The sequence below is a fragment of the Setaria italica genome, chromosome IX (genome assembly GCF_000263155.2).
Source record: "Setaria italica strain Yugu1 chromosome IX, Setaria_italica_v2.0, whole genome shotgun sequence".
In the NCBI taxonomy this organism is placed as follows: Eukaryota; Viridiplantae; Streptophyta; class Magnoliopsida; order Poales; family Poaceae; genus Setaria; species Setaria italica.
In genome coordinates this window covers 481,554-502,204 of record NC_028458.1, presented here as the reverse complement: position 1 = coordinate 502,204, position 20,651 = coordinate 481,554, and the positions used below count along the sequence as shown (strand labels likewise).

Here is a 20,651-nt window from a genome sequence, read left to right as displayed (position 1 = left end):
GGTTGAGACCCGGCAGCGACATTGCTCCACCACGGCCCACGGGCATGATGATGATAGACGACATGCGGATGGAGGACAATGGTGAATTCACACGAGTCCAACAAACTATTCTCGGAGGCAAAGCCTGCTGGTTGGTGGTGTCAGCGGCTGCTGGGCCGAGGCCTGCCCTGCCTATTTCATAATGCAAATAAAACAAAAAATAGTGCATATTTCTTAAAGTTCACACAATGCGAAATGTTATATTCCATATCACATCAACACTAAAACAATTTACATTCAATATACTTTAAGATCACACGCCTTGAATGTTGTGGAAGATGCAGCCATGTCAAGGCACAAAGTAGCAGCACCCTTGCAAGCCACCTAGGAAAAAGTCGTTGCATCGGGAAGAGAAAACGACCGCACAATTCCATGACAGCACTTGGTGTCTCATAGCTGCAAGAAGCAAACTAAGGTATATCGGCAAGATAATCACATTTAAGAACACACTGCTTGCTGGACCCAAAGTAGCAATGGTTGATGACAAATTTGTAAGAGCAATTTTAAACCAATGGGTGGCATAAAAATTGTCTATTCGGCCTATCCTAACGGATCATTCCAAAAGCATCACTCAGTTATACACCTAAAGGGGTTCAGGAAAGAACATATAATAAAAATCATTGTGGAGAGAACAACTCTAGATTTCTCATTGTTCTTGTAGAGAAGATGCGAGAAGAGATCCATACGGTCCGTTTTGAGGGAGTTAGTTTTGTGTGTGCACAAATTAGTGTGGGTGGAGGAAGGATGCCTCAACGGGGATGTTTGGTGGGGTGGTTGTAGCAAAGAAAACTTTGGTGGATTTATAGGGGTAGTAGATGATTTCACTATTTTCAGAGTAGGTAGGTGTTTGGTTTATTTAATCTATGGCTAAAGTTTAGTTCCTACACTGTTTAAATTCAGAGACTAAAATCTATTAATGCAGATGAATAAAGACGATGATACCCCTCATTCACTATACCCCTGTAGGAAGAAAGCGAGGCGAGACACGACGAGCGGCAGCCGGGGGGTGCGGCGCGGAAGGAAGGAGGGAGGGAGGCGAGGCGAGGCATGGCGGCGGCCAGGCGGGAGGCGGCAGGAGGGAGGCCGGGAAGGGGACCGGGTAGGAGGGAGGGCAATAAATGAGGAGCAGGGGTGTCCTAAGGCCCTTTAGTTCGTACCATATGGACTAGAGGACTAAACACTTTAGTCTACATTTAGTCCACATGTTTAGCACTTTAGGAACTAAAAGTGACTAAAATGGGCCAAACAGGCCCTAACACTCTCTGGCTTCTGAAAACTACATGTCGGTTTCCCAAAAAATCACTCATCAGTTTTACAAAAACAAAAACAAAAAACAACATATGCGCACATCATCACATCTCAACAAACATACACTGTTCAACTCTTTCTTATCACGCATTCCACGGGATACAAGCTATGAATTACATAGTCCTTCGCTCCATTTCATCCGAGCTGATAGAACGAGATACAGGTCCATCCCATCTGCACTTCTATTGCTACAATTATTTATACACACCGCACAAGAGAAGAGACCGATGATTCATGTCAACACACAAACACTGGTATCAATCGACCATACACGTTTACTGGATCCACTGGTATTTTCATGATCAGGGTAAGCATGTATGGTCAAGTTGTTACACGACATCCCAATGTCCAGAGCTCTACCGGAGACCAGGGCGAACACACCAGTGGAAGATAAATCCTCACAACACATACCTGGGGATGAAGCTGTCATCATGCCCATCAGCCGCCTCGGTGATTGTGCCACCATCCTTGTTGAAGCAGTACTCTGGAACTTGCCATGCCGCGTCCTCCAGCACTGCTCCCACCTCAAAGTTCATCACGTAGGCGATCCTACCTGCAGAGATCGGCAAATGTACAGAGGTTACAGAGTCATTAAGGAAACAGGTGTCAGGTCACATCTCATGGTGACTTCAGCTGACAACCATATCTCTGGTTACATACAACTGGACTGCAAGGCAAAGTTATAGAGTGTTTGTTAATTGGGGACTGCAGCATAACAAGAAGTGTGGAGATATCTGTCTGCATGGTAATAAGCGCTTGCTTTGGCTCTCATGGTGAAGAGCCATATCCGTCTTAGTACTACTGTAAGGCAAGTGGTGTCGGTGTTTGCAATTGGGGATAGCAACAAAACAGGGAATGTGGCAGTCCTGACTAGCACTCATCGAGTACACATGAAGTATAGCTTCATTTGATTGCTCCTGAGTCCTCAGCATGACAAACTTGATTAAAACTGCAATTTGTCTCACTTTGGCGTTTGGTCACAACTTAAGCTGACTTGATAATAAGAATGTGATAGCACGAGCAATACAGAAAGACATCTGCTATTCTAAGGGACAACTAAATTGGTCCTCACGCCTTAACCAAGCTAAATGAAAAGATAATGTCACACTCTTGGTTTATACTTGATATCTTCTACTTTAAGGGACACCTAAAAGCATTACAAACTACATCCATATAGTCTGGCCTGTTACCTATACTCTGTTGAGTAACTTGTGGCACTTGCAGTCTTGCAGACATGTTTAACTGGAACCTAGAACATTTTACAGTCGAATACAGATGGATAGGTTGATGCCCAGTGACAACGAGGGTTCACATACTTACATACACAGTGTTGTCCAATCTTTTATACAGCCCTGTAGACCCTTTGTAAGATGACACTAAAACAAGAAAGTAGGCCTACTATGGAAGAACTTTCAGTTCAAGCACATTCATATCATCATGGGTCAATGCTTGGTTGCATGGAAGCATGCACAACGGAGTAAACATGACTGGGGGGCAGCTACTACAAAATCTGGATGAATTTTAATAGCAGGTGGTTCATCCCCTACTTTTATGGCAATTCCAATAGGTTATTGACCTTTCTGAATATGAATAAACTACAGTAAGTGACACATAGGAATCATCAAATGTTTGTGGGTAAAAACTCAAAAGCTTGTAAATCAAATTCAAGGGTGGCAACAACAAATCAGTATGGAAGGATATTTGAATTGGGCAAAGGCCCTAAGCAAAGTTCTTCGGAATTATACAAACTTACAGTGCATAGTGATTTTTTCATTCTTCAAGAATGGCAACAGATCGACAAAAATGGCAAATCCAAAATAATGGGCGAAAACGTGACTGACAATGTTACATAAACACCTAGATATGAACATTAAGAACAAGTAGATGTTTAATGTGTGCAGTGGCTTGGAAAAAACAGGTCACCAAGTATGTTAAAAAATCCTATGGCTCCTGCTGGCCGGCCAAGGTGCCTTCCAGTGATTTTTCAAAGGTTGCTGGGCGTAAAAGCTTATAGACACAGGAATCAGAGAAAAACTATATGTCCTCAGCTCAGTATTCAAGCAGATGTAGCAAAAAAATTTGAAAAACATTGTAGTCACTTCAAAACTTTGCAGATATAATTTCTTTGTTTGCTGCGACAATCCTAAAACAAACCAGTGTGATTGATGTGGGTAAAGCCAATATCTCCACAGCCACTAGAACAAAATATAACTTACTGTTTCATAATCGATAGAATAGGCATTTCTCAGTGGTTTGTCTCCCTGAACATTAATTTTTATAATCAATCAACTACTATAGCAGACTCAGTTTCCCCACATGTCTTAAATCCGTAGTGAATTGAAAGTATAGATCACGTCTAATCGGAATGTAGGACCCGGCAAATTAGCTCCTGTCGCCTTCAAACTGGCACGACATTTGTGTTCCATAAGGGGAACATCAACTAATTAAGCTTGAAGCAACGCTGTGGCATGACGGGGAAGAAACTAAAGTCAGAAATCCATTACCTGTGTAGAAGACCCACTTGACGGGCCGCTTGGTCTTGACATCCTCGTAGTAGGTGATGAAGTCGGCCTTGGCCCAGACGTGGCAGTCGAATCCGCCGGCGTCGCGCCGTCCGAGGTAGACCGCGCCGGGCAGGAGCCAGTCGGGGCGGAGGATGCCGACCCCGACGGCGGCGGAGCGGCAGGAGCGGCGCGCCGGGGTGTAGAAGAAGGAGGTGCCGTTGTTCAACTCGTTGTCGAAGTAGGGCGCGTCGTCGGCGAGCTGGTAGCGGATGACGTGGAGGTTGCGGCCGCCCGGCCAGTCGTACCAGAGGTCGGCGATGGACATGTTGCCGTGGGAGTCCATGACCAGCGTCGCGTGGAACTGCGGGGGCCATGGAGTCGGGGTCGGGTCACCGGCGGCGGCGGCGGGTGGGGCCTCCGGAAGGCAGAGGAGGAGGAGGAAGGCGGCGGGGGTGAGGGGCGTCATCTCCGTCGCGGCGGTGGTTGGTCGCAGTGCGACGACCGCAGTGGCCAATCTGATGGATAGCTGAAACGAGCGCTTCTGGGCCAATCGGATGCATGTAGGCCTAGCCCGTGAGAAATTGTAACTGAACTTTGGGCCGTCTGGCGACAATCGGACCCAAAAGTAAAGGAAAAAAAGGTCTCGTTAGAAATAATATATTTTTTAGATGAGGATGATGATAAGTGAAATACATGGAGAAGAAGAGGAAGGAAGGTTTAGATAGTGTTTGGTTCGTGCTAAGGTAATGTAAACGTAAAGGGAATCAGATTACAGTGTATTTGGAGGTGGAATAGATGATTGCCCTCTTTGTTTGGTTGCACTCTGGTAATGTAATCAGATTACTGTGTGGGTGCTATATCTGATTACGGTGGGGGAGGAGGGGTAACAAGCTTGTATATATATTATTTAGGTAAGGGATTCGATTACAGTGTTAATTGATTACAAACCACTGCAATCAAACATGTGTAATATGATTCGTTACCTTCAATGATCAGATTACGTTACATTTGAGCCAACCAAACACTACCTTAATGTATTCCTCAAGTATGATAACTCCTAAACTATTTTTTTTTCAATTTTATACCTCCTAAACTATGATATTTGGTTTGATTTATCCCTGTTATAATTTGTTTCTTTTCTCTCCAAGATTGAATTTTAATTTATAATTTTCAGCAGATAATTTACGTCATTTCGATAATGAACTGCTTACTCTATTCTACACGAGATGATGTTGACGAGTTTTGGCACGCTGGTCGCTGGCGACGCTGCTGTCTGCGTCTCCAATCCGCCCGCAGCAGCGTACGGTTTGGTTTGTTGCGGCCACGGCGCATCCGACACGCCACGCCATAGAGGATAGATTTCCGGCGAAAGGGCCCACCCGTCCCGCGGGAACCGGAGGCCGCGCAACACCACCTCACCACGTGCGCGGCGCATCTGATCCTCCGTCACCGCCTCACCGGTGACCGCCTCCCCCCGGGGTCGCCGGTTTCCATTACCCCCCAAATCCGCGTGCGCCGCCGCCCTGAATCCGCCTCGCCGGCAGTATTCTCGTCGCCTGGCCGCGCCTCCGAGCCTCCAATTCTTCCATCCGCGCCTGGCGCCCTCGTCATCGCTTCTGCTGGCGCGGGAGGGGGTCGATCCCTCCCTCCTCCTGTTGCTGGTAAGGGCGCTCTGGCTTTGCTTGGATGGATTGTCCTGGGAGTTCGTTTTCTTTTGCTATGAGCAGCAGTCAGATCCAAATCTTTCTACCTTTTGACCCCCAGTCTCTTCCTTCAGTCTGTTGCGATTCCTGTCGTTTGCTGCTTCTTGTTGGAGCAGTAATGCCAAGCTTTTTATTGACCAGACTGCTGGGATCTCAACTGAATCCCCATGCTTGCGCTGCTCGATTCGTGAACCGTGCTAAATGTGCCTTCTTTGTGCGGCAGGGTTGGAGCATCTTCCCAGTTCCACGCGAAAGCTGTGATCATTATGTTGTGCTGCTGAACAAGACAATGAGGATGTTGTAACAGCCCCTTGCTTCTTTGAGCAGCAGGCCTCCTGCCCACGCTACCCTGACAAGCAAAGTCAGGGGGTGTGGAAATAACCAGGTGCGCTGAATAACCATGGACAGAAGAGCCGGAGCAATCCTATTGTGCCTGCTCTTCGTCCTAGTAGTCCGGGACGTGTCGGCCGTCGCCGAGACCGAGGCCGGCAATGTGCGTTTAGTGCAGGAGGCGCCCCATAGGGAGCTGGAGGGCACAGGGAGGCAGGATGGTGCTAAGGTGGGGAGGGTGTCAGTGTCGACGGTTGCATGGTCTACGCTCGTCATGGCTGCGGCGACTGGGTTGGGAGCAGTGCCCTTCTTCTTCATGGAGCTGGAAGCTCAGTGGGCGGGCATTTGCAATGGGCTAGCGGCCGGGGTGATGCTGGCTGCAAGCTTTGACCTCGTGCAGGAAGGGCAGGTCTATGGCAGTGGGAGCTGGGTTGTTTTCGGAATTTTGAGCGGAGGAATATTTATTTGGCTTTGCAAGAAGGTACTTTACGATTCCTGCTCTTCACCTTTCAGATCAATGCCACATTTCAATTGCTTTCGATTTGAATGAACAATTTGTTATTACTGCAGAAACCTATGCAATATTAGGTTCATTTATATGGTACCTATGATGCACTTCCCAAAGCAAGAACATAATTCAGGATTGATACATGCTAGGTAGCTTAGATTTTACCGAAAAAGGCTATAGCTCAAAATCTGTTACCTGTAGCTAAACAAAAGCTTCATTTCATGTCTGAAAGGCTTCAAATGTCAACATAATGGTGCTTAAGCAGTTATACATGTACTTAGAGTAATCTTGGACCCAAAAAGTTGCCAGGGTCAATAGTTGTTGGTCCAAACAATTGAATAAAGTGCAATTCAATGGAAGAACTGAACAAATCGAATGGGCTCATGTGAACCCATCACATGCTTACCCTCATTTGTATGCTGATAAGAATATTGCGTAGGCCACCTAAAACTTGAACATCAATGGATGACTGCACTAGCAGTCTGCATTCCACTTTGCACTTACTTGTTGAGTGTATACATCATCATATTGAGTTCAATTGATAATTGTGTTTTTGGAACAATCAAGATAACCCCCTTCCATTGTTCTTGGTATATTCATCTTTAATAATATTTTCTTATACTGTTTCCTTGCGCACAGTTTCTTGAGCAATATGGAGAAGTAAGCATGCTGGATATAAAAGGTGCCGATGCAAGTAAAGTTATCCTTGTTGTGGGAATAATGACTCTCCATTCTTTTGGGGAAGGCTCTGGTGTCGGTGTTTCCTTTGCTGGCTCAAAAGGATTTTCTCAGGGTCTTCTAGTTACTATAGCTATAGCAGTGCACAACATACCAGAAGGCTTGGCTGTAAGCATGGTACTGTCATCTAGGGGTGTCTCCCCCCAAAAGGCAATGATATGGAGTATAATAACATCTTTACCACAGGTATCATTTCTTGAGTTGAAATCTTTACCGTTCCTATAAATTTGTTGTCTTTATTCTTGAGTGAGTAATGAAAAATATACCAACTTTTTTAGTTATCTTGTAACTATAAGCAACAGAATGAATCTTTGTTTTGTGCCCTGACTGAACTAACTATTTTGCTCTCTTTTTCTCTCATATTTGTCTCTGTCTGTGTTTATGGACTTCTCTAGTTATTCAAATTAAGTAACCAAACTGAATCATAGAGTGAATCACATGAATAAGCACTAACATGATTTGGTATTGGCAACAAAGGTAACTGGTGGGTGATAGTGAATCGGTTCAAGCAAGGTCTTGAGCTCCCAAGAAAAATGTCCCTTGGTCTGGACCTCAGGGGCAGGGTTTGGTGGAACAACTGGACCAAAATTCTATCCCTTGCGAATCGTACATGCACCTTTGTTTGGAACTTCGGATGCTGATTGAATAGTATTAGTACTTAAAGGCCACACATGATATGTTTTATGCTCCAACCCTGGATGTTTCATCAAAATCACATCCTTTACAGTAATCCTGTAGTTCCTTTGGTTTTGTAGAAACTGTCGTGTGCTGACCATATCTGCCGCTCGAAAGAGTTTTTCAAGCTGATGAACTGATAACTAACAGTAGTATTCTGTGAGATTAGTGTTAATACTAAGAAACTTGTAACAGAGCTATGTATTATAGTGTTAGTAATCTTTGTATTATATAGCATTAGCAATCATCAGATATTACTATCTCTTTACTTATTTTGAGTTTTTGACCTATATAATTATTTGTGGCTAGCAGGAGCTAGTTATCATTGACATTCTGAGGCCAGTGAGAACCACAACTGTCTCCTCCTTTTACTTGCTTAAACATGGCCAAGTTCAGCTTTCTCTCAGCATTATGTTGTGAACACAATATTATTCATCACTTTATAGTTTATATGCAACCGCTTCAGTTTCAAGTTACACTTCTTGTGATAAACATTCTTTGATTTTGCTCTGATGCTGCTTTGTTTTCATTTGTAAATCCAGCCAATTGTTGCTGTTCCTTCTTTCCTTTGTGCCGACGCATTCCAGAAGGTGCTCCCCTTTTGTACTGGTTTTGCTGCAGGATGCATGATATGGATTGTTATAGCAGAGGTTCTTCCTGATGCTTTTAAGGTGAGAATCCTATTCACCTGACTGTTAAGAAAAACCTTGAAGGACTGAAGCTGCTGTTTTATTTTTATGCCCTGAGAAAGCAGTTTTTTCATTTTCTCTGTTATGTGCAGGAAGCGACTCCATCACAAGTTGCTTCTGCTGGAACACTTGCTGTTGCTTTCATGGAAACATTAAGTACTGTGCTTCTGGGATTTACTGATGGCAACAAGTAAGTTTGCTATTAACATTCGTGATGTAGGTGTGTAAAAGTTAACTCTCAGGTCTCAGCTAGTGTTATTGATTTAACTTGCAGCTCAGAGGATGCATCGGGTTTCTTGGTATCACTTGTATTTGGACTCGGTCCACTTATCGGAGGAATTATACTTGTCACATTCTCTCTTGCCTTCAGCATGCCACACCCGCTGCTTACTGGTGTGGCATCTGGCATTGCTTTCCGTCTTGCGGCATGGAGACCTGTACAGCTTCTAATGTCCTCAAAAATGGGTCTCTTTACCACCCTCTTTCTCATCATTGGTGGTTCCCTTGTCTACCATGCTGCCACATCAAGCATCCTTAGGGTGGTTAATCGCAAAAGATCCTCCGTTAACGTCATTACATCATCCTCCGGCTTCTCTCTTAGTGTCCTTACACTGCAATCGCTCCTTGCCTGCGGTGCTGTATTCCTCCATGCATATGCCGAAGGACTTGTACTTGGTGTCGCGGCTCGCAAGGCTTATGGCCTTGGCCGTTACATGGTTCTTCCAGCCTCCCTCCATGGCCTGCCACGAGGTGCTGCTGTGGCCAGCTGTGTGTATGGCGCCACAGATAGCTGGCGCGGAGCCCTGGCAGCCGCTGCTCTGACCGGGTTTGCAGGGCCTAGCGCCGCCATCAGCGCGATCCTTGCGAGGATCGACTACGATGGACTCGACTACTGGATGGTGATAGCATGCGGGGCTCTGATCCCCAGCTTTGGCCGCGTTTTCAGGCGGTCTTTGCGGTTGGACATGCGGAAGAGCATCGCGGGGTTGCTGATAGGTATCGGCTTCGCCTCCGTGTGCTTGATGTCAACTAGATTCATTTGCTTGCACACTCCTTACTGCAACTCAGCTCCCGAAGCTGTCACATAGAGACTTGTGGTGTACGATGCTGTTGCAACTTGTTTAACACATGTAATACCAGTGTAATGGACTATGACTGTAATACAAAGAATGGAAGAGGTTATATGTTGCAGTGAGGAGCCTCTTGTATGAGTAACGTGCGGTGAAATCTCAAGTCCAAGGCTGTAAAAGTTTTTCCAACACCAAGGCCAATACCAAGAAGCTGAAGTGGACCTACCTCTCCAACAACCAAGGAAGGTTGGGCCGTCTGGCCACAATTGGGCTCAAAAGTCAGAAAAGAAGGTTGTTGGGGGCTCTCCACTAGTGTAAATAAAAAATTATATTTCTTTCTTCTTTACAAAGAGGGACATAAATTATTATAGCTAGGAGGGAAAAGCATGCAAATGCGCACGCCGAGCACTACTGTAGTAAGCTAAGCTTGTGCTGTAGCACGCATCAGGAAGCACTAATGTTAGTGGTGTGGTGCAAAAAGGGGGGCACCCAGAATGCATCTCGTACATATATTTGGGATTCTGGGGGTGCTGGTAGAAATGCTGTTAAATCCATGCTATTGGGTCCAACGTAATAGCTCCAAACTAGGCCATGCATAAACATCGATGAATGGCAACCATGGTGGTTAGTAGGCATGTACTTCATCGTCTCAAATTATTATTTGTTTTAATTTTTTCCAGGTACATAGCTTTTTGCTACATGTCTAGACATATATAGATCATAGTAAATTTATTATGTATCTAGCAAGTCACAACGAACACTTTAATAGTAATTGAGGACGGATGGGAGGGAGCATGTAATAGCTCCAAACTACGCCATGTACGTTACGTTCCTAGACGAGTGGACGGAGGCCGAATGCGCGACGAAATCCAATGAGGCTGTAAAAGTTTTTCCAACCTGGTGGAAACATTATATTGAAAAGCACAAGCGATGATGACGAGTGGACGGAGGCCGGACGCAGCACGACCGAATGCGCGACGAAATCCAATGAGGCTGTAAGAGTTTTTCCAACCTCGTGGAAACATTATATTGCAAAGCACATTGGCTGTAGGCTTTCGAACTTTGATAGCTGGGGCCGGATTCTTTATCCTTAATTTTAAAATAAAAATCACGACGGTGCCTTGGCATTTTTTTTCATTAAGAGGTAATTAAAAAAATATTGAAAAGCACATTGACTTTGTGCGCCGCATGCAGTTGAAGAGAAGACTTCATTCATGCTCATGGGTGGTGTTGGTGAATGCTGACTTGCTGTTGGGAGCAGCGACCCAGCAACTGACTAAAATAGGAAATGCACTAGCTAGCTTGGAGCGAAACAAGTGTGCACTAGCTAGCTTTGACGTCAAGGCGACGTACGTGTTGCTTTGTACTAGCTCCTGGATGTGAACAGTATAAGCAGCTAGCTTCAATTCGCACGCCGATAGATGTACGGTAGCAATCAGAGCCAGTAGTAAACAGTGTGCCAAACAAGCTGTTGATGTTCAATATATTCCTTTGATTTGTATACTACATCAATTACATGCTTGCTGTTGGCTTTTACGTACGTTTCCCACACCACACTAGCTGCTTGCTTGACGTCGTCTCGTCGATCGGGCATCCTCCAAAGAAATTAAACGTGTCCTGAATGATCCGCTCGTCTTTCATTTCATTTCATCTCCATCCACTCACTGCCGGCCGGCCCTGTTGTGGGTCGTTGGTTTCTGCATATCCCCCGCGGGACCTACTTACCTTCACGCGCTCCACTTCTTTGCTCCTGCATTGCTCTATAAAACGAGAGGACCCCCCGGCGGCCACTGCCAACAACCACTCCACTTTCTTTGCTCCTGCATTGCTCTATATATCAGCAATTGTTCTGTGTGTGATCTGTGTCTGAGAGCAGCTACTATTCAGGTGATCGAGGTGAGTAGGTAACAAGCAGCTGCTAGTGGTTCAGTGCGAGGGAGATCGAGCAGCAATGGCGCAGGGAAGAGGCAGTGGCGGCTCTGTGGTGGCCCTTGCGGCGGCGGCGCTGCTCCTCTGCGTGCTCCTTCAGGCCCAGGTGGCCGAGTCGGCCGTGTTCACCGTCGGCGACCGCGGCGGATGGACCTTCAACTCCAACACCTGGACCAACGGCAAGCGCTTCAAGGCCGGGGACGTCCTAGGTACCCTACCTAATACCTGTTCGTTCGAGCAACAAATACAATCGATTCTGATGCACGATGCGTATGCAGTGTTCAAGTACGACTCGTCGGCGCACAACGTGGCGTCGGTGAACGCGGCGGGGTACAAGGGCTGCGCCGCTCCCCGGGGCGCCAGGACGTACACGTCCGGCAACGACCGCGTCACCCTCGCCCGCGGCACCAACTACTTCATCTGCAGCATCCCCGGGCACTGCCAGGCCGGCATGAAGATCGCAGTCACCGCCGCCTGACGGATATCATCTGCTACTTGCATTGCTTCCATCCTAGCTACCTCATGATCGATTAAAATACATACATATACATGCATAAATAAAGCAAGGTTGGTTGGTTCAGAGTTGCTTGTGCTCCATTGTCGTCAACAGCTACATGTACTGTAGTGCTTGTGTGTGATTGATGCCACTTCCATGTCGATATGATATGGTGTTGAGGATGTGTTTAGTCTGATCGTGTAAAGTAGCAAGAGAATGTGTGTGTGATTATTGCTAAGTGCAGAGACACCATCGAGCTTTCTTTGTCCAGCCCACTACTAGCCCATCACTACGGAACCTGCTTTTGCGCGCATCGAACGAAATGAGCCCCGAGGTTTCTGAGTGGGCCGGCCCAGCGGAACCTGCCTGCGCACACGTACATAAAACACGGAAAACCCAGGGTCCTTCGTGTAAAACTGGAAACCCTATAATCCTCCCCCAAAACCTGCGCCCATCCTGCGCCGCCGCCTCTTCCAATCCCCTCCCCTGCCCCTCCCTGCTCACGCGTCCTCACCGCCCTCCGCCGCCAAGGTCAGTGCTTCTTCTCCCACTCTTCGCTCCGACGTCATCGTACCCAATCGGCAAATCGCCGTGGTTTTCTCTTGCGAGCGGTTTAGAATTTAGAGATCAGTCCAGTCCACCCCGATTGCTGGGCTTAGTGGAACCGATTCGCTACCGCGATAGATCCGTGCTTGCTGCGGCGTTGGGCTGATCGGTTGTTGGTCGCGCAGATGAACAAGGAGAGGCTTATGAAGATGGCCGGCGCCGTCCGCACCGGCGGCAAGGGCACCGTGCGCAGGTAGCTAGCTGCTCTTGACTGACTCGCACGACTTGACTTGTGCGTTGTTCATCAGCGGCGATGCCGATGGCTGAAAAACTTGAGCTTTTCTTCAGGAAGAAGAAGGCTGTCCACAAGACGGCCACCACGGACGACAAGAGGCTCCAGAGCACGCTCAAGAGAGTAGGGGTCAACACCATCCCTGCAATCGAGGAGGTCAACATCTTCAAGGACGATCTCGTCATCCAGTTCTTGAATCCCAAAGGTCTGCTGTCCCTTCTATGTTGCTGCTGCTGTTCTGTTACATGTTGAAATGGGGAATGCATGGTGTTACTGACTCGTTTGTCTGATGTTTCCTTATCCCCTAATAATGCAGTGCAAGCTTCCATCGCCGCAAACACATGGGTGGTCAGTGGATCTCCACAGACGAAAAGTAATGCTCACCCTCTGTTAAATTTTATTGAACAGTCATTTAATCACACCCAGAGCAATGATATCTTTTTAGATAAGTGGATGTTCTTCCCTTGTGATGGATTGTGCAAGAGAAACAGTCACATTAGATGCCTAGCTAAGTTGAGAATCCAAAATCCATTTTAGTTTTTACACCTGCACACATCCACACTTGATTAGCCTGAATACAATTGAGCCAGCGTTTTTATTTTTACCACACCATCAGAAGTGATAGGCATAATCTCATTGCATCAAGCACCTGTGAGGATCTCTGTAATTTTAGCACTATCTTTAGTTTATTTTAAGAGCATATTTTTATTCATCCAGTCACTATCTCGGTGCGTTCTGCTCCTGTTAGGTGTGGTTTTGAAGATGCTTACATGGTTTAAAGATGGTTTTAAGCATTTGACTTGTGTTTCATCTGCTATATAGAAAAGGCTCGGTGATGTTGACTTGCTAAAATTGTTGTTTATTGTGTAACCTGACAGAGCTACAAGATGTTCTGCCTGGGATCATTAACCAATTGGGTATGTTACACTCCGCACCTGAATGTCTATATCCAATAAATTGCTTTCCTTGTAACATGGATAACTTGTATTTGACCTTTTTCTAATCTTGTCAGCGTTATCTGCTTCTATGCTGCTTTATTTCATGTTTTGTCGTGTGTTGTCCTTTCCCTACAGTTAGCACTACTGGCCACGGGAAAGAATGTTTACTCTTATGGATGTTCCTTTTGTTGTCTGTTAGCTTTCGGGCTAGCACTTGTTGAGTATACATGTTGTCCCCCAGCTGTTTAGTTTGGAACATAGAAGTCACAAGAAGGAAATAAAACAGTAGCTCAGCCAGGTTAGAAAGGCTATGAAAGAGAAGCTAATGCCTGATTTGATTTGTTCTTCCAGGTCCTGACAACATGGAGCACCTGAGGAGGATTGCTGAAGAGATTGAGAAGCAAGCGGTTGCTGCTGGTGCCACGGCACAGGCCAAGGAAAATAACGATGATGATGTTCCAGAGCTTGTTCCAGGAGAGACTTTTGAGGAAGTAGCTCAGGAGGCAAAAGCCTGATCATAGGACTCCAAATAGTGAAATGTGAGGTCATGGTTTCCTTGTGATGGCACTCTTTTGCAACCCCCACTTAGGCCAGCCACTCTTTGTATTTGCAGTCGGAAACTTTTAGTTTCTCCAAGCTTTACCTAAAGTTATGCATGTTGAGATGCCATGGAATCCATTTTGCTGGTTTTTGATGATTACGTTTGTGGTTGGTTGACTATATACATGAGCACCACTGCACCAGATTTTGCGTGGTCACTTTATAATGTTTCTGTTGTCTATCTGAGGTAACCCTTTGCAGTGATTCTGCAACTCTGCTTAGTGGTTTTCAGATTTATCTCTTCAAGCTCTTGTTTCTCGCTGTTGCAAGATACCATTTCGATTTGTTAAAGCAGCTGAGATTACTGGGCAGTGGATGTCATCCTAAAGCTTTAGCTGTGCCGCCACAGGCATCAGCAAATAGTGTACATGTAGTGATAAACTGACGTTCAAAACAATCATTCGCAACTGTACAAGTGACTTTGTTTGCTAGTTACACGATAAGTGAAAAAAATAGTCAAAACTCAAGCACAATGGTGGTGCATTGAGCATCATGCCGCTTTGTCGGGATATAAGACAAACTGTTGCATCGATAACCAGCTGATGATCCAATAAACGAACAATCAGGAAGATTCAACCAAGATTGGTGGAGATGAAAGCAGAAAAGCCGCAAATGCTGCACTCATGAGCAAAACAAAGTGCCACATAAATAAATCTCTGCTATTCAAAGATTACATGAGTCGGTGGTGGTTTCGGCACGGCACGGCACGGAGCAAAACAGAAGCATTGGTTGTAACTTGTAAGACTTGTGAAGCTGACATGCAAAGCTTACAAAATAGAGTCCACGATGAAAGCTAGACTCGTCATGCTGTGGGCCACACAAAACAGTATTTGCAGTAAAAAATAGCTGCGGGAGCTTGTGATCAATAATAAGCAAACATACCAGTGAACCAGTCCTCCAGAATAATAAGTTATCACAGTAACACAGGTAAATAAAACTCTTAGTTAACCGTCTGCATGCAAGAATAAACAAGCCACTGAAGATTGTACATAGCAGGCTCCTGAATTTTCCGATACCGTAGCATTTGCAAGCAGAGTTCCCTAGAGGCCAAGACCAACGGTCCTGCCATCTCTCCGGCGGAGTCCAGCTATGTAATGCTTCTCCAGGTTGGTATCGAGCTCCTCCAGCTTCTTGGCTTCGGCTGAGCTCCCGTCCTTGTTCTCGACCTTGCTCTCCTGAACTGGGGCACTGCTCTTCACACCCTGTGATAGGCCATAGCCACCAAGGCATCCTCAGACTCTAAAACGGTGTTAGTGCAACGCAGAGTCGGTATATGTTTTACTGATATGGAGGATAATAAATTTGGAAGGGCAGAAATATTCAAAATAGAGCTTGAAGCAGGAATTACCATGAGTTTGTTGAATTTCTCTTGGCGCTCACGATCAGAAAACAAATTTAAGTCCCAGCGATTACTAGTCTGTAGCATCAGGGACAAAAACAAATGATGAATCAACAAGCGATTACTTTTCTATAACAAACTGAATGAAATCAAAACTTAAAACAAATAATATCATCATTCGCTGGAAGGTTACCTCCTCTGAGGGACTGCTCTTTTTGTTGCCCCAAAGAAGTTTTTTCTTCTGATCAGTGGATAGGCGCCCAGTTCCAGCACCAAATGCTGCAATGTTCCTATTCACTGCCATAAAACACAAAGGGATGGTCAATGATGTAAGCTACTACTCAAATCGTCAGGGAAGAGATCACTATCATGGCCATGTCACTGGATGCCATCATGGAAGTATGGAAAATTAGTATCTTGTGTTATCAATTGTCAGCACTCAGTGCAATGTTCAGCCCAACAAAATCAACAAATACAATTTTCCCTTTTGTTTATACCAAGCAGCATTGTTGATAGCTGAACGCGCCAATGTAAAGACAAGCACAAAAGAAAAATCCATCAGCTAAGGGGAATAAAAGTCTTGGAGGTAAGTAGGAATGTACAAATTGTTGAAACATGATGATCATGGTTACCTAATTCGGCAGCTTTCATAGCTGCAACTTTAGCTGCATTCACACCATCATCTAAGGTGGCAGCAGAGTTATCCAAGGCTTCATTTGTGACTGAGGATGGTTTGACATCTGTCGAATTCATAACTTTACTCTGAGACTGGATATAGAAAATTATGCACCAACAAGAAAGTACAGGAATAAAAAATCAACTAACCCCCTGCGATATAAACATTTGGCCCAGTAGAACTGAATAGACTTCTTCTCTTCTCCCTAGTTTCCACCAAAGTTTCTTTCTCAATTTCCTTTCCATTTCTCTTCTTTAGGACTTCCTCCTCCTTGATGGTTTCTTTGTTCTTATCAACAACCCTACGATGATCTCTGTCGTCTCCAGAACCTCTGGACTCTTGCTTTCTTGCATCTGTATATTTGTTGTATTCTCCAACATCATTCCTTTGATAGGCATGAGGGGAGTCTTGCTTTCTTTCATTTATACTCCTCTGATCTCGGTTGACAGATTTCTCTCCATACCTACTGTCAACATCTCGCTGGTCACCACGTGATCTACCAGATGTGTTATCACGCTTTGAGCGATCATAATAAGTATCAGCCCTTGATTCGCGATCTGACCGAGAGGATCTTGGATGGCTCCTACCATAATCATCACTGTACTTATCATGGTACCTCCTATGGTCATCATGCCTCTTAGATTCACGTGATGTACCATAGGAGTGCCTACCCGATTCATGACCTCTGCCTAATCTAGTATCATTTGACTCTTCTAGATCTCTTGAGTTATCCTTCCTTCCAGAAGTCTCATAATCTTTATCACGACCTTCCTTGTATTCAACTGGACTATGACTTCTCCTACGCTTAGAATTCATCCTGCACTCAGGAGCATCTATCAGTTGAACCGCAGCACAATAGTATATATATATACTAGATTATGAAGTCGATAAGTCAGTCTTGAAACCAAAAATAACACTAATCACTGGTAAACACGCAGAATGTAGCACTAACTGTTACATGAAAGGTTTTGCATTAATGAATTTAAGCTATAATGGAAGAATCACAAAGAAGCATAGGCACTCGTGTCACTTTTCACACTCCACTATTCACAATTAAAGCAAAAAAAAAAAAATTCTGAAAGTTAAAGGAATCCTTCAATTTATTCAAATTGCTTCCAAATGCAGCCTCTATTCGATGCCACATATGCCACATCACGTCTAATTGACCGTAGGACCTTAAATGCATGCTTTCGTTAGATAACTTTTGTTTGAAACAGTGGAAGTTTCAAAACCAAACATTTTTTTCATGAAATGGCACTGATAAACAAAAACAACAGTTTTCACAACCCTCTTCAAAATTATAAATAGGCCTAGAATCACTAAGTAGTTTCAGTCAAGTAAAGTGTGTAGCACCAATATATTGTAGAAGATGATAGCCAGGAATCAATTCAACCAGCCCTCGGAACAAACCATGCAGTTCGTCATTCTCCTTTATATACAAGCTAAATGAAAAAATGTAGGTCAGTGAATGAAAGGATATAAATTGATATTCTGTTTGACCTAAGTCCTATGGAACAAATCAACCATAATCGTGTATACTAGTCAAGGGAATGAACTGCTAATTCGCTAACTGAGGAAGCCGCTCGCCCGCCGCCGTCGGCCCTACCCCGTCCGCCGCCCGCGGCGCCCACGCCGCCTCGCCTCTCCACCCTCGATCCGCACCGCCGCTAGACAGTCTAAGCCCGCCGGCCATGGAGCCCTCCCCCGACGACCCCGAACCGGAAACCCTAATCCAGCCACCACCATGCCTCAATCCGAGAGAGGAAATCGGAGCAGGAGCAGGAAGAGGAGGAGGGCCCACCTCGTCGTCGGCCGTCTACCACCACCCACCAGAATTGGACGAGCACGAATCGTCGGAGGAGAGAGGGATGGATTGGGAGCTTGACGAGGTGGGGAACACGGGGTTCTCTTCTGCCTCCTCCCCTCCGGTCCGGCCGGTGCGTAACGGGGACGGCTGGCTGCGACTCGACTTGCGCGATGCAGGAGCCGGCCGGAAAAATTACGTGGGTTGGGCTGGGCCTCTGACTAGTTCCTTTTTCAGATCCCCAGCCACTTCTAGTTGGACTGGGCCGAATAGCTGTATCTCCTTTTTTTTTTTACAAATGGCATGGGCCCAACATCCGCCCTTGTGTGTGTATACAAGTCCGGAAAACCTACCTGCTTGACGATTCATGTGAAATTACTGGGATTGAAATTACCCCTCGATTGTATTTTATCCACAGAGGTGTTTGATAATATTGAAATCATGTTTCGGTCTTCATTTGCACTAATATTGTTCGGTGAACTCAATCTGCGGTAGATGCAAGATAATGGAATATACTCCCTTGTTATTGAATCCTAATATAGTTGGCCACTAACGATAGAAACCCTTGAGGTAGAGCTTAGGGTCAGGCCCCCTTTGGCACGGCTCATCCCAAAACGGCTTCACCGGTGAAGCCAAAGCCGGTGAGCCAAAAAAACTGGCTTCACCCGGCTTCTAGTTCATTTTAGTCCCGGCTTACAAAACGGCTTCACGCTACAGTGTCTCGATTTGCGTGAAATAGATGAAGCCAAAGCCGAAATAAGCCGTGCCAAAGAGGGCCTCAATTTGGTAGGGCTCCAGCTCCAGCTTCTCCTGCGGCTCCAGCTGAAGTTCTACCAAACAGTTTAATTAAAAACAGCTTCACACCTGGAGAAGCCGGCCTCTAGCTCCGGCTCCTTTTAGGAGGAGTTGGAGCCCTACCAAAACTGCCCCATTGTCGCCGTGATAAGTATCGGTGATTGAACGGACATGCCATGTCCGATATTATTCGAGCGGCTGGCTCAGGGGTTGACAAAACAGTGGGAGGTCGATGATCTCGGGTGCGACCGTCTTCCATAGCACGTAGCCGCGCGCCACTCGAGAGAAATTTTAGGGCCTATTTCGTTACAAATCAATTTGTTTCTCTCCAGAAGCAGTAGAATTTCTACCAATCAAGCAAAATTAACCTGATTTCAGAGGCTAATCAGCACGAGATCAACGAACATATGTACAGGGAGCTAGGCTGATTGATCGTCGTCGTCATGCAGCTCTGCGCCGCTCCCATGGATAGATGAAGGGGGGCAGGTTGAAACGGCTCATTGTCGTGACAATGCCGTCTTCCTTGGCTCGGCCTTGGCGGCGGCGGTGCGGTGTGGCGCCACGCGCACGTGGTCGACGGGCTTGCTGACGATCTTGCCGGCGAACATGTCGTTGAGGCCGGCGGCGTACTTGACGGAGAGGTGGTAGGCGTCGGAGGCGGAGACGACCCGCGCCGGGAGCCAGAGCAGGATGCGGCAGTTGATGTTCCGCGGCTTGAACGCGGTGCGCACGTAGACGGCGGTCCCGGGCGCCAGGCGGCGCGTGGGGCGGACGGTCTGGGCGCCGCGCGGCGCCATGAACGACGCCGGCCTCCCGGGGACGGACGACGTCTGCGGGGCCTGCCGGCGCGGGACGGACGGCGCCGGTCGGCTTAGGGAGGGCGTGAACGGGCCGCGCGGCTGCGGAGCGCCGTTCTTGGCCGGCGTCGAGGGCGGGCGCGGCCTGGCGGCGCCCATCTGGCCGCGATGCTGCTGCTGCTGCGGCGGCGTCGGGCGGACCGGCTTCCTGTCTGGCGGCGACGCGGCGAGCTTGGCGGAAGGCCTAGCGGCGGAGAGAGCCGTGAGGTCGGGTGCGGATGCCGGCCGCGCGATCTTCTTGGCCGAGGCGGCGGCGGAGCAGGAGGAGAGAGAAGCAGGCGGCGCCCTCTTGACGGCGGGGACGGAGCTCTCGCCGGGCCTGGGCCTGGGCCTGGCGCGATCGGAGGGGAGCTGCGGCGGCGGCATTGCTGGTCGATCTGCTTGTCCTCCGCCGCCGCTAGCTCCTGGTTTGCTAGGGTTTTTGGGTGGGATTGATTGAGCGATGCCACGGTAGGGGAGGATATGGAATCGTCTTGTTGGTACTATACTCGTCCTCCTCCTCCTGTAGGAGACCGAGCGATCAATGGAGTCGGAGTCGGAGTCGGAGGTGGAATCGAATTTTGATCGGCGGCTGGTCTGGTTTGGTGTGAACTCAACACAAGCCAAGAGCGCTCGCTATTCCAAAGCCGAGAGCACCTGTGAATGCCGAGCCCAAAACAAAAGGGCCGGCCGATGCAGGCTCTCTTTCTTCTTGTGGACCTGGCCTGCCATGGCCCAATGAAATGGTTGGCAAAATCAGAGGCTGCGACACGAGAATGCAGAGGCTACGTACGTATTCCTGCTCCAAAGCAGCACTTGATTTCTGACGACACGAA

At 46.9% G+C, this 20,651-nt stretch overlaps 6 protein-coding genes across 6 annotated transcripts; 3 read left to right on the top strand and 3 right to left on the bottom strand.

The window, feature by feature from the left end:
- Positions 1-1,393: 1,393 nt before the first annotated feature.
- Positions 1,394-4,397, bottom strand: LOC101781578 (uncharacterized protein At4g14100). The gene is made up of 2 exons (XM_004980978.4): positions 3,852-4,397; positions 1,394-1,900 (listed from the first exon to the last, which is right to left on the bottom strand). Exons 1-2 carry the CDS (start codon positions 4,315-4,317, stop codon positions 1,746-1,748), a joined length of 621 nt encoding a protein of 206 aa, XP_004981035.1. The 5' UTR covers positions 4,318-4,397; the 3' UTR covers positions 1,394-1,745.
- Positions 4,398-5,191: 794 nt separating this feature from the next.
- On the top strand, positions 5,192-9,689 carry LOC101781184 (putative zinc transporter At3g08650). Its single transcript, XM_004980977.4, has 6 exons — positions 5,192-5,512; positions 5,778-6,365; positions 7,032-7,316; positions 8,348-8,476; positions 8,587-8,684; positions 8,769-9,689. Exons 2-6 carry the CDS (start codon positions 5,955-5,957, stop codon positions 9,580-9,582), a joined length of 1,737 nt encoding a protein of 578 aa, XP_004981034.1. The 5' UTR covers positions 5,192-5,512; positions 5,778-5,954; the 3' UTR covers positions 9,583-9,689.
- A 1,659-nt stretch (positions 9,690-11,348) lies between these two features.
- On the top strand, positions 11,349-12,232 carry LOC101780780 (chemocyanin). The gene is made up of 2 exons (XM_004980976.3): positions 11,349-11,702; positions 11,772-12,232. Exons 1-2 carry the CDS (start codon positions 11,516-11,518, stop codon positions 11,969-11,971), a joined length of 387 nt encoding a protein of 128 aa, XP_004981033.1. The 5' UTR covers positions 11,349-11,515; the 3' UTR covers positions 11,972-12,232.
- Positions 12,233-12,384: 152 nt separating this feature from the next.
- Positions 12,385-14,546, top strand: LOC101780379 (basic transcription factor 3). The gene is made up of 6 exons (XM_004980975.3): positions 12,385-12,520; positions 12,721-12,788; positions 12,884-13,032; positions 13,144-13,200; positions 13,706-13,744; positions 14,117-14,546. The coding sequence occupies exons 2-6, from the start codon at positions 12,721-12,723 to the stop codon at positions 14,278-14,280; spliced, it is 477 nt and encodes a 158-aa protein (XP_004981032.1). The 5' UTR covers positions 12,385-12,520; the 3' UTR covers positions 14,281-14,546.
- Positions 14,547-15,194: 648 nt separating this feature from the next.
- Positions 15,195-18,340, bottom strand: LOC101779976 (arginine/serine-rich coiled-coil protein 2). The gene is made up of 6 exons (XM_004980974.2): positions 18,182-18,340; positions 16,530-17,197; positions 16,337-16,444; positions 15,898-16,001; positions 15,714-15,782; positions 15,195-15,567 (listed from the first exon to the last, which is right to left on the bottom strand). Exons 2-6 carry the CDS (start codon positions 17,194-17,196, stop codon positions 15,406-15,408), a joined length of 1,110 nt encoding a protein of 369 aa, XP_004981031.1. The 5' UTR covers position 17,197; positions 18,182-18,340; the 3' UTR covers positions 15,195-15,405.
- Positions 18,341-19,476: 1,136 nt separating this feature from the next.
- LOC101752999 (translation initiation factor IF-2-like) lies at positions 19,477-20,202 on the bottom strand. The gene has a single exon (XM_004986060.1). The coding sequence runs from the start codon at positions 20,200-20,202 to the stop codon at positions 19,477-19,479; it is 726 nt and encodes a 241-aa protein (XP_004986117.1).
- Positions 20,203-20,651: the final 449 nt, after the last annotated feature.